Here is a 12,997-nt window from a genome sequence, read left to right as displayed (position 1 = left end):
AAGAATGAGCCAGCAGACAGAGCATAATCTGCCTTCCGCCTTTAATCCCAGCACTTGGGAGGCAGAGGCAGGCGGATTTCTGAGTTCGAGGCCAGCCTGGTCTACAGAGTGAGGTCCAGGACAGCCAGGGCGAAAAACCAAAAACCAAAAAAAACAAAACAAAACAAAACAAACAAACAAACAAAAAAAGCCAGTGAAATAGCTCAGTGGGTAAAATCACTTGCTACCATGTCTGAGGATCCAGAGTTCTCAGTCCCCAAATTGTGTTGCCCTCTGACCTTAAAATGGCTTGTGTGCACCCCTTCCTGCTCTTGCTGTTTTCATTTTCTGTGTTTGAGTGTTTTGCCTATATGTATGGCTGTATAACGTGTGTGTGTGTGTGTGTGTGTGTGTGTGTGTGTGTTAAGGAGGTTAAAAGAGGGCATCAGATCCTCTAGAACTGGAGTTGCAGATAGTTGTCAACCACCGCGTGGTGTTGGAAATAGAACACCACTCAGGTCTGAGCACCTTAACCTGCGGAACCATCTCACTAGCCCATTTCTCCTGGTTGTTTGTTTGTTTGGTTTTGGTTTTTTTTCGAGACAGGGTTTCTCTGTATAGTTCTGGCTGTCCTGGAACTCACTCTGTAGACCAGGCTGGCCTCGAACTCAGAAATCCACCTGTCTCTGCCTCCCAAGTGCTGGGGTTAAAGGCGTGTGCCACCACCTCCCGGCAGTTGGTTGGTTTTTAAAACAGGTCCTTACTAGGCAAGCTCTGATCACATTAGAACTCACTGTACCCCAAGTTTACTCTATAAATTCACAGTGATACTTCTGCTTCATTCTCCTGTGTTCTGGGACAGGCGTATCCCACCAGGCCAGCAGACTGGTAAAATCCACATAGATTTTCCTACTCTGGTCCCTAGCCTCTCAGAGGACCCTAGGGTCCACAAGACATCTCCTGATAGGTTATTTCTCCACCACTGGTGAAATGAGCCAATTTATGCAAGATTAGATTAAAGATGGGTAGTTTTATTGGGGAGCTGCACTCACTGACTGGCCCCAAGGATTGAGTGGCCACCATGAGGGAAGGGAGAATGAGAAAGGGTATACACAAACACCACCCACAATGTCCTTCTGTAAAAGGAGTGATTCCCATTTGAACCCAGTTGAATAGGTTTTCTGGAGACACTGCCCATGTTTCCATGGGAACTCTTCCAGGCTTTTTTGTTTTGTTCTGTTTTTCTGAGACAGGGTCTCTCTGTGTAGCTCTGGCTGTCCTGGAACTCACTGTGTAGACCAGGCTGGCCTCAAACTCAAGAGATTCTCCTGTCTGTGCCTCTGGAGTGCTGGGATTAAAGGCATGCACCACCATGTCCCAGCCCTTCCAGGGTATATTTGCCCATAACCATGCTAACAACTTTTATAAATAGTAATTCTTAGCTAGTTAGTGCTGGTAACCTGTCACTCCCAGGTCAAGATAGGGTTTCAAGATCATCCTCAGCTACCCAGGGAAGCTGGGCTACAGGAGAGTACATTTCAATTGAGAAACAAAAGAAAATGAAAAAACAATAATAAACTTTTCTCCAGGTTTGGGATTACTCATCTAAAATCCCAACACTTAGGAAGCTGAGATAGGAGGATCTCTGGAGTTGGTGCCCTGCCTTGGTTACAAAGTATCCAGACCTGTTATCATACAAAGAAATGTCTGATACTCCCCCAAGTCAAATACATGTTTGTGCATTTCTGGAAAAGAAAGTACTCATTCTGAGGGGTGGCAGAGCAAGCTAACTTGGTCAATGTTGAGGCACATATATGAGTGTCAGTTTGAGTGCATGTTTGAAATTTTTCATTAAAAAAACAAAACTACAAGACCAAAGTCTATACCCTGTAGACTTCATGAAATCTCAACCCACAGAAGTAAACTAAAACGACAGCGGGTGCTGGCAACCAACCGGTGCTCTCAAAGAAGGCAGTGGGGCACATTCTTGCATGCCTTGATTCTGGAATTAGCATCTGCATTGTAGCCTGGTTCACAGTGGACATTGGCTGCATCCAGAGAGATAGATGCAAGATGTATAAGTTAAATTAAAATGTTCTAGTACTAAGGCAGGGGTGGGGTGGGATGGATGGGAGGTGAAGGGGGGAGATAAGGGCTGAGGCTGACACAGCTGGACTGCTTAGGTGGTTGTCCTCTCCCCTCCCCGCATCCTCCCCCCCCCCCCACCTCTCTTGGTCCACACTCCTTCCCAGCTTCCTCCAGAACACCGGGGAACACCAGTGAAAGTCCCTGGAATTGCCCAGAAGCAGCTGGGGAAGCAGCGACCTGGGGTGGGGGGCCAGGGTGAGGGAGAGGTTGGCAGTGTTGGCCCAGAAGCCAGGACAGCAGATCCCAGAGCCTTCAGGCAGAGAGTAGCTGCAAGGCTCTGGTCAATCGAGCTTGAAGCCCTGGGCATTTTAAAGTTCAATTTAGTCATCCAAGTAGTTTTTAATCAAGCAATTGATAAATGTCAAAACAAGGCCAGTGAGACGGCTTAGCAGGTGCTTGCCACTAAGCTTGGTGACGTGAGTTTGATCCTCAAGACCCACTAGATGGAAAGAGAAAACCCAACCCTTGTAAACTGTCCTCTGACCTCCACAGACCCACACATATGCCTGGACACACACATACAAAGTAAACAAATTTAAAAAGAAACGTACAAATGTTTAAGAAACAATTAAGTTATTACATGTATCCTATTAACAGAGGTTTGGGTTGTTTTTTAGAGACAGTATTTTATTATGGTAGCCTAGGCTAGCTCAGAACCTGAGTGTACAAATTTTAGCAGAAATACCACCTATGATGCTTTGTTGAATACATAAGTTACAAAGCCAGAAGCATTCATGCCCTTGGCCCAGGGAGGCCACTCCAGGTTTTTATGCGCTGTCCTCCAGGGTGGGCGTGGATGGGTGAAGACTCAGCTGCCGACTGCTCTTGGAAGCCATGTTGTATGGAGCGGCTGCATTTGGCCTGCAGAGTAAGTCTCTCTCTCTCTCACTTTCTCTGTGTCTTAGATCTGAGCATCAGCTTCCTCCTCTGTGAAATGACAACTGTCACCTGGGTGTTCCCTGTCTTACCAGGCACAAGAATGTCACTTGTTACAAGCTGGGTGTGGGGCCTGAAGGATCCACACAGGTGATGAGGTGGAAGGATGGACAGGGCTCACAAATCAAGAAAACCTGACTGACAGTGCTGTGGGACACAGCGGATTGGCCAGATGGGTCACAGTTGTGGAACACTCTGGAGATCCCCGAAAGAAGGCTAGCCTGCCTCTTCACACCCTGAGATCCCCGGGGATTTACCCATAATGTTGAACATGCCTAAAGGGATGGACTCGGGCCCCTTTGGTATGTATGGCAGGCAGAGGGTACATAAAAGTCTCCCCATGCCAAGGGTCTTTTGGTGACTCCATGTTACTACTAACTAGGCCCACATCAAGGTCACAGAGTCTAAGTCAGTAATGGCTGTGCAACAAGTGAGCTCGAGCTATCTTGCCTCCAAGTGCTTTTGCTGATGGCAAGCCACCATCACTCTCCCCCTCCCAGTACTGCTAACAGAAAGTAACTACCAAGAAGATATCCACCCCACTGCTGTCTAGGCTACAGGCCCCAAACCTGTCACCATCTCCACCCACCTGTGTGTCCGAGCCTGGATCTTCTCTACCTGTTCACTATGACACTAGCCAACAGGGTCATGTTAGGAGATAAAGTCACTCTTTTCCATCCACTGCACCCTTGCCACGCCCTTAAACACCCTGCACAACCACAGCCATTCCTTGCCATGTGCAGGACCTGTGAGGGTGCTCACCTGCTCCTTCCTGGTCCCACTGGGCCACCGGGTAGTCAGCTGGACAACAGGCTCTGTCACCGGCACCAAGAACCTTCTTCAACTCTAGAGTAAGAGAAACCCTTGGACCTAACTAAGGATGCCCAGCTTTTGGCTTGCAGAAACCTCTTTCAGTGTCTCACCAAGGACAGATATTGCTAACTGATATCTGCACTCCACCTAGCCAGGAGACTGGCATCCCTACCCAACCCTGCCTGTGCAGACATCACAAATCAATGCTAAGTGGAATTCCCCTAAGGATGGACACAAGCCTTAGGATCAGAAGCTCATCCAGGTCACCATTTTTGGACTTAGCTTGGAGGCATTTAAGACTTATACTGGCTACTCTTCTGGATGGCTCGGGTTCAGTTCTTAGCACCCACAAGGCAGTTCACAACTGTCAGTGACTCCAGACCCAGGGGACTGGAAACATGGAGGTAAAACACATGCAGGTAAAACATCAATGCACAAAAAAGAAAAGCAAATAATTAAAACAAACAAACTTGTACTCTCCTGGCCATGTGGGCTCAGAAACTCAGGAGTTTGAGGCAGGAGAACTGCTTAGATGGCAGGCTTCCATCACCACCACAACTCCATTTTTTCTTGTTTGGCCACACATCTAAGTCTCCTCCTGTTCCTTGGCTCCAGGGTGCCACCATCTTTGTTTCTGCCGCTCCTCTAACCCTCTGGGTCCCTCTTCCCTCTACCATCTTCAAAGGCAGGCTTTGTAAGCTTTCCTGATCGATCAGCATTCCAGACCATCAACTCTCTGGTACCAGGGAGTGTTTGTCGAATGAATACATGTTTATTGACAACTGCCTCTCATTTTCCTCAGAACTTCACCATAACCCTGAAAATCTCCTCCCTGTGTCTCTCCTTCATCCAGCCCCAACATAGTCCACCCTCCAGGCCTGTGCCAGCCTCCACAGGAAAGGACAGGGACTGAACGAGGCTCAGTGTGCACAGACAGGGACAAGAAGCTCCCTGAGCCACAGTGGGGAGCTCACCTCTGTCAATCCTCTGCAGCAGGAGGCCCTGGATGACATCTCTGTAGACACCCTCGGTGGTCAGAACCTGCCAGCCCATGGCCAGGATATCCCCATCCACCTCTGGCGGTTCCTAGGAACATGGCTAGAGATAGGGCCTGTGCTCCCCCAGCTCTGGCATGACCTGCTGGGATCTCTGGCTTGTTTCCCTCTCTGTAATGTGGACTTGCTCACCCACAATCCCACACGCCATAGCATGTGTCACAGTATCAGAAATGAACTAAGGCCCATCCATCCATCCTGCCTCCCAAATGCCATAGTTGTGACCCTGGGGTGTCCTGTTAGCACCCAAGACATACCTATACTTGATGGCCCTGACCTTTAGGTAGCTGGAAGGCTGGGCCCTCCCACCCACACTCTTCCCACTCTCTTCCCTCTCCAGCCTCAGCTGGCTCTTCTCTGCCCCAGGACTTTTGCACAGGTGGTTCTCCCCTGTGCATGCTTAGCAGAACTGGGCTAGAACTCTGAGGGTGTGGCTAGTAGGTGGGGGTGGGGTGGGGGTGGAGGTGGGGGGTTGGAACCAAGATTACTGAGAAAGCAAAGAGCATTGTGGAAACCCAAGAGAGCCCCCCACCCAGCCCGGGGAGCACTCTGTCCCTGCCAGACAGATGTCTCAGGTGTCCACTCACCAAGTTACATCTCAGCCCAAGCTGGCTCCATACAAAGGGCCAGAAAATCCCCAGCAGCCAGTCCCGGGTGAACCTCCATCGAGTAGTCTCACTGTCTGAGGTGAACTTCTGCAGGGGTCACAGGCAGCCTGTATAGTGGCCCTCAGAACTCTGGCCATGGGGACCCCGTCCACACACCTTACCTTCAGCACAAGGCCCCTGACTTTCGCCAGCTGCTCAGCTGCTTGGCTGCGGTCCAGAGCTGATGTCAGACACTGGTCAGCCAGCTGCAGAAAGGTGGTAACTGCAGCCGCCATGAGCTGTGAAGAAGGTGCCAGATGACCCCTGCTCTGGCCTCAGGCTCCTAACGCCTGATGCCGCCCCAGCAGCTGAACTTGGCCCGCCCCTGCCTCGTCCTCCAGGAGCTAGTCTCAGGAAAGATTTCCTTCTCTCTGGAAGATGGTACCAGCCAGGGGTCAGGCTCCCCGAGGGAGCACTGCTATGCAGTGTACAAACTGTGACAGGCTCAGTGGATCACCTCGGTCTGTTCCTCCCTCATACACCATGTTCATGGCAGGGCCCAACCCCTCAGCCTTCCAAACATGCCTTTCTTCTTTGAGACAGGACCTCACATAATGTCACTATAAAGCTGAGAACAACCCCGACATCCCGATCCCCCTGCCTCCACCTCTTCCGTGCTAGAACAGGCCTGATCGACAACACCTGCATCTGCATCAGGGCTTGTCCCAGCCTACTCCACCTCTGTCCTTTATAGAGGGAGCTCCTGACACCTGACAGCAGACCCACCTCCAGTCATGTCCCTGTGTCCCTGTCCTTGCTCACACACCCAGTGCATGAGCCCCCTATTGCCCTTCACAGGGTCTGCACTGTCTTCAGGCTCGGCCTGCCTACCAGCTGCCCACTCCTTCTCTCTCTCTCTCTCTCTCTCTCTCTCTCTCTCTCTCTCTCTCTCTCTCTCTCCCTCCCTCCCTCCCTCCTTCCCTCCCTCCCCTGGGGATGTGCCCAAAGCATCCTCCTTCCCATTCACTTTCTTCACCTGTTGTGCAAGGTCCTGGGCCCCAAACACCAGGCTCCGCATCCCCAGGAAGTCAAAGGGTCTTGCCAGCTGGACCAGATGGTTGTGGTTCCTCTCTGCCTCCCGGTAGCAGGCCTGCATCAACTCTGGGTCCCATGGTATCTCCCCAAATTCATAAACCTATGTATGCATACAGTCGGATGAGAAACTATCTTTGGCTTCTGATACTGACACACCAAAGTGGACAAGCCACTACTGGCCTACGTGCTCACCTCCCTGCACAGCCGAGTGCCAGAAGGGTTCTTGCGAAGGTAGTGACACAGCCGGTCCATCCCCCGGATAAGAAGGGTCCGAACAGCTCGGAGCGTGGCTTCCACAGGGCTCAGCAGCGCAAGGGTAAGCTGGGGCAGTTGCGGGTCCACCTTCTGGCACAGGCACGCCTCTACCGCGTCCTGGATCTCGGCTGAGGGGAGATGTGGGCCTGGTGATTTCCCCACCGGGCACTCAGCGGATGTATAGGAGCAGAGACCAGCTGGGCCAGCTGGATACTCACGTTATAGCTGGGGAAACTGAGGCTAGGCGCGGTGAGGCCTGGCCCAAGGGCATATGCAGAGGAAGTGGAAGGAGATTCAAACCCGGGTCTTGATAATTGTCAGCAGAGCAGACTCTGCAAGGCCACAGCTACCTCCTGCCTCCCTACCTGGTCCACAATTTAACAGGCCTGGTCAGTCCAGGCTCCAGGCCACGCCCTCTCGCGGTGCCCTTCTCCATCCCACTAGGATCCAGTGTGTGACTCTAAGCTCAATCTGCTACTTCCCCAAGTTTAGATCCCAGGCCCGGCCCCACTACGTCCCGCCTTCCAACTGCTACTGACCAAGTGCCTTCCTCCCTGCAAGCTCCGCTCTGATCCTGCCTCCAGTCCACCCTCGCTAGCCGGTCCAGCTCTGGAAATTCCAGGCTTGCTCCGGGCAGGCCACTCCTCTAATATTCATAAACATGCCCCTCGGCCTCCTAAGCCAACACCCCCAAGCCACTCCCCTCGCTCCGTGACCACACCCGGCTCACCAAGCAGCCTCCCCTCCCTCCCTCAGGGGATTCCTAGCCCCACCTCTCGCCTGTGGCCCCGCCTCTCATCCCAGGAACCACTCCCGCCCCGCCCCTCTCACCTTCTATTCTCTGGGCCCCGAGTGCGCGCTGCTGCAGGATCTGCTCAAGGTCTGAGCGCACCATCCTCTCCAGAGCGGCCAGCAGTGCGTCTTTCTCTGGCTGGAAAGCACGTAGCCCCGAGGATGCCCAGGCCAGGACGGCCGCGTGCACGGCGTCGAGGAACTGCAGAGTTCGAAGGCAGCTTGGGTGAGCTTATGGGTCCTAGGGAGGTCCCCTCCCTCTCTTCCCCTCCCCATGCCTTGCCACCCCATGCTCCGCACCTCCGCGCATGCACGGGCTCGGGCACGACCAGGACCGCGCAGGCTTCGGAGCGTCTGTGCTCGCAGCCCGGGCAACAACTCCCGCATCAGCTCGGCGCTCAGCACCTGAAGGGGAGGCGCACTGCTGTTGGGCGGCGGACGGCGACACGCGCCCGGGGTCTGCGGGACACCGCTCACCTCTGCGTCGGAGCCCAGTATCCCGTCGTCTCCCCCAGCGTAGCCCCGGCGTCGTCGATAGAGGAGCACGGCATCCAGGAAGGCGCAGGCCGCGGGCGCCCGGCTGCGCTGCAGAACTGAAGGCCCAAACGAGAGCGCACTGCGCTCAGGGAGCCCGGCACCTCCGCCGATCATCTAACTCCCGCCCGCTCCCACCTCCACCCCGCTGCTCCCACAACGCACCGGTGGCTCTCAGACGAATGGCACCCTGCAGGCCGAGCCTCCAGGCGCGCTGCGCCCCCCGAGAGCGAGCGCAGAAGCAGAGGTGAGCCCGGAAGGGGTGCACGAGGAAGAGCGCGAAGCTCACGGGCTCCTCCAGCACCCGCAGCGGCTCCAGGGCAAGGTCTCCTGAAAGCAAGAAAAGTCGCCCTTCAGGCCTCTGTTCATTCTCTTAGGACAGCAGCCTGAAAGAGCCCGGTGTAGGGTGTCCTGTCATCGGATTGTGACTTACAGACCAGTCTGGAAGTCTGGAAAAATCTTGTCTCAAAAACTACATACAGAGCCAGGCAGTGGTGGCGCACGCCTTTAATCCCAGCACTTGGGAGGCAGAGGCAGGCGGATTTCTGAGTTTTAGGCCACCCTGGTCTACAGAGTGAGTTCCAGGACAGCCAGGACTACACAGAGAAACCTTCTTGAACTCCACCCCTCCCCCCCAAATACCTACATACAGCAGAATCCCTAATACGAGTGGACCCTGCAAGATTGACTGTTCAATTCATCTTATTGGAGCAGGTGAACAGGGACAGAAACCGGAAGCCCAGAACCCATGTGGGCTTGTACGCTGGCCCAAACCTGCCCACTGCTTCCCACTGTCTCTGTCCTTGCAGAGAGACTGCAAGGAGAGATTACTGACACTGCATGGGTTGTTGTTGTTTTTTTAATAATTTTTAATTACCTGTATGCCTGTGTGTGAGAGACTGTGTATGACTGTGTGTGACTGTGTGTATAGACACCGTTGTGAGCAGCCTGATGCGAGTGCCAGGATCAAACTCAAATCCACTGAGTCATCTTTCCAGTCCCTCCCCTTTTAATTGAATTTTGTTTTTGTTGGGTTGTTTTTGTTTTGTTTTGTTTTGATTTGATTTTTTTGAGACAGGGTTTCTCTGTGTAGCCCTGGCTGTCCTGAAATTCACTCTGTAGACCAGGCTGGCCTCGAACTCACATGCCTCTGCCTCCGAATACTGGGATTAAATGCATGCTCCACCACATCTGACTTTTATTTTAAAACTTTTTTACTTTATTTCATGTGTACGAATGTTTTCCCAGTATGTTTGTATACACAGCAAGGACATGCCTGGTGGCTGCGAAGGTCAGAAGAGGGCTTCAGATCTCTTGGAACTGGAGTTACAGCTGGTTGTGAACCACCACATAGGTGATTGGGGGGGGGTGTCATTATGTAGCCTTGGCAGCCTGAAGCTCACGGTGCAGGCCAGGCTGGCATAGAACTCACCCTGCCTCCGCCTCCCCGTGCACCACCAGCAGCACCTTTGCTTTGTTCCGTAGATGGTTTGCTACGTGGGTTTTGTTCCGTTGACCTTCTCCCATGAACAGTGGGGTACTTCCTTTCCTTCCCAAAGCAAGGGTCAATGCCACACACCAAGGGGTGGGTGGCAACATCTGCAGACGTGTTGGGAGTCACACACACTGTGGGTAGGAAATTGCTACTGGTGGAGGAAGCCCAGGGCAGCCTTATGAAGTGCACAGAGATGGTGGAATGGCCAAAGGACTGGGAGGAAGGGAAATTACTAAGGGGACCCAGAGGGCCTTACCAGAGGAGCTGGGGCAGAGGTCGTCCAAAAGGCAAAGGTATTCACGTTGGGATGTGAGCAGTGTGTACCCTGTCAGAGCTGCGAAGCCCAGTGGACGACCCCCAGACTCATAGTTCTGTGACCAGACAAAGACGTGAGACAAAGCTGGCTGCTACTCCCTAGTACAGGAGGCAAGTCAGCAAACACCCACAGCTTACAACACACTCCACGACCCCTCCATATGCCCTCTGTGCAACTCAGGGCCTTGCCTGTTACTGCCCAGGGCTCCACCCTCGAGCCACATCCCTACCCCTTCACTGGGGGATTCTTGGCAGGGGCTCCACCTCTGAGCCACGCCCCCTGTCCCTCACTGGGGAATTCTGGGCTGGGACTCTGGTTGTTCACTGACCTCCTTGTGACTGAACCATTCTAGACGCCCATCTCCACGCAGGACACAGAAGGTTGGTTGCCACTGTGGTGGGTGGCCCTGAAGCAGGGTCAAGGGCCCTTGGTGCTCCCTGATTCGAGGCAGCTTCTGGAAAGGGGTGCTGGCTATGGCTCGAGCAGATTTGGGGGTTGTCTGAACTCTTCAACACTCCCAAAGCTCAAAAGTAGCAGCTGCTATCCAGACCCTGTTAGTTCAGCATTGGGAAGGCTGAGGAAGGAGTCAGCTACACAGCAAATTCAAGACCAGACCAGCTATATGACACTCCATCTCAAAACAAAAAACAAAATTGTATCAGGTGTGGGTGATGCACTGCATGGGACAGGGAGAGCCCCCAGAGCGGGGCCTCTGTCCACAGAGCCTCTCCTCAGCAGAGGGAAAGGAGCCAGTGGGAAACCCCAGGTCCCAGTTTTATCTGTGCCGTGTGGCCTTCAGGTGCTCACTCTGCCTCTCTGGTCCTGAATTTCCTCATCAAAGACTCTCCCAAGATAGGGGACAGATGAAGGCCCTGGACCCTATTAGTAGCTCCAGCTCTAGGCTGTTAGATCTCAGTAACAACCTCTGAGCTGCCAAGAGTCAGAGGGATAAGGGGACAAAAAACATGGGGTCTTATGAAAAGCGTTTCCCTGGCATGGTGGCCGCAACAGATGGAGCAAGCCCATGTACAGCTGGGGGCCCGCTCACATCTAGCCTGTCTTTGCCAACCTCAGGACTTTTGCACATGCTGTGTCCCTGCAGGGAATTCACTTCCCCAAGCCTCCTCAGCCTGCCTCCACTTCCAGAGCTTCCTGGTCCACCTGTGCAAAGGTCCTGTGGTCAGCCCTCCCCAGCCCCACACCCACAGTCTCATGTCAGCACCACTGAGAATGCAAGAGAGACAACTACAGCTGGGTCCCCGGGTGTGTGGCAGGCAGCCTCATCCTTGGTGGTACTCACTTTGGTGTGGGACAGCTGGCATCCGGCTGGGTCCTGGGGCCCCAGCTCCTGGGAAATGTGTCTTAGCACAGCTGCAGCCAGCTGCCTCCGGTAACAGGGCAGGAAGGTCCTTAGCATGCCATCCACCTGACCTGTAGTGAGAAGGGATCAGCAATGGGACCAGGACACCTGCCTGTCATCCCAGGACCAGCTGGCTCGCTGGAGTAGCCAGAACTGGTGAGTGCCAGCATAGACCATGCCTCAGTGAATAAGGTGGAAAGCAGTCAGAGGACAGCTGATGTCAATCGCTGGCAAGCATATGTACACACACAAAAGCCTTTCTTCCAAATATGTTGCTGCATCTCAGGAGAAAGAGGCCCGGAGAGGGCAATTTATTTACCCAGTGGCACACAGCAAATACAGTGGCAGTCAATCCTGGGACTTGGAGAGATGATTGATCAGCAGCACATGCAGGGTTCTGCATGGGCTGTTCCCCTTCACAAATGCTATTCTCTCACTGGTAACCACACACCCTCCTCCAGCCTGGTCTAGCCACCTCCCTTGGGAACATCCACCAAGTCCCGCTGGTCTGGACATTCTCCCAGGTCAAGGTGTGGGACAGAACAGGGAGCTGAAGCTCAGCCTGGCCTTGGCTTTTCTCCCACTGAGAGCTAATTCTTAGTCAAGTCCCAGTGTCCATGCACAGACTTCCCAGCCTTAGAGACCACCTGACCTTGCCCTTACCCCCACCCTCAGTGGGCCCTAGCTTCCACTAACAAATCAAGAACTTCACATCTTACTCTGTTTTGTCTTGAGACAGAGTTGATATAGCCAGGCAGTCTTGGAACTCACTCTGTAAACCAGACTGGCCTCAAACTCCCAGAGATCTGCATGCCTCTGTCTCCCGAGTGCTCGGATGGCAGGTGTGCAACACTGTATCCAGCTACTTGGGTTTCATTTCAAGCTGAAACCCTCCAGAGCCAGGCATGATGGAGTGTGCCTTTGATCTCTCTGAGTTCGAGACCAGCCTGGTCTAGAGTGAGCTTCAGTACAGCCATGGCTACACAGAGAAACCCTGTCTCAAAAAAACAAACAAACAAACAAACAAAAAACTGGAATCTTTCAACACAAGCCCACCCCTGGCAAGGCCAGAGACAGTTAAAATAATGAACCCCGTATTGGCACCAGGAGCACATGCCAGCGTGGCCTCGCATGCAGTGGCAGCGTGACCCAACCCTGACCTCTCTGCTTACCCTGAAGCTGCTGCCGCTGCCGCCTACCCAGGGGGCAGGAAGGCTGTGCCCCCATCCTGCCACCATACAGAGCTGTCCTGGGTCCCTCTGCTCAGGATACTAGATGGCAGCTGAGTGGCCCAAGTGCCAGGAGGGTACGTATGGCCATCTGGTACCACCCTCCACCCCTCCTGTCCTCACCTGCCCCCTCCTGGCCTCTAGGGACAGGCTGGACCAAGACTGGTGGTTTCTGTCAGGGGTAGTGGGGACAGCCCCAGGGGAGACCAAGGGAGTGTGAGAAAAAAACAACGCCCTGACACAGATGGATGGGTGGGGCACATCTGCCATTCCAGCACTCAGAAAGCAGAGACGGGGGATGGGGAGTTTAGGCCATGGAGGCCAGCCTGGGCTACATGAAGCCCTATCTCTGAAAACCAGAGGAATGGATTGCTGACTGAACAAATGAACGAGCAGGGTGTAG

The 12,997-nt window shown here is 53.5% G+C and overlaps 1 protein-coding gene across 1 annotated transcript; it reads right to left on the bottom strand.

The window, feature by feature from the left end:
• Positions 1-2,750: 2,750 nt before the first annotated feature.
• On the bottom strand, positions 2,751-12,997 carry Niban3 (niban apoptosis regulator 3). The gene is made up of 15 exons (XM_021219679.2): positions 12,538-12,997; positions 11,306-11,436; positions 10,334-10,459; positions 9,946-10,060; positions 8,360-8,524; positions 8,138-8,253; positions 7,961-8,065; positions 7,700-7,862; positions 6,806-6,996; positions 6,555-6,713; positions 5,701-5,817; positions 5,519-5,626; positions 4,851-4,962; positions 3,826-3,909; positions 2,751-3,054 (listed from the first exon to the last, which is right to left on the bottom strand). The coding sequence occupies exons 1-15, from the start codon at positions 12,590-12,592 to the stop codon at positions 3,029-3,031; spliced, it is 1,773 nt and encodes a 590-aa protein (XP_021075338.1). The 5' UTR covers positions 12,593-12,997; the 3' UTR covers positions 2,751-3,028.

Source organism: Mus pahari, chromosome 19 (genome assembly GCF_900095145.1).
Source record: "Mus pahari chromosome 19, PAHARI_EIJ_v1.1, whole genome shotgun sequence".
Lineage (NCBI taxonomy): Eukaryota > Metazoa > Chordata > Mammalia > Rodentia > Muridae > Mus > Mus pahari.
The sequence above is the reverse complement of the archived record's forward strand: the minus strand, read 5'-3'. Positions and strand labels throughout refer to the sequence as shown.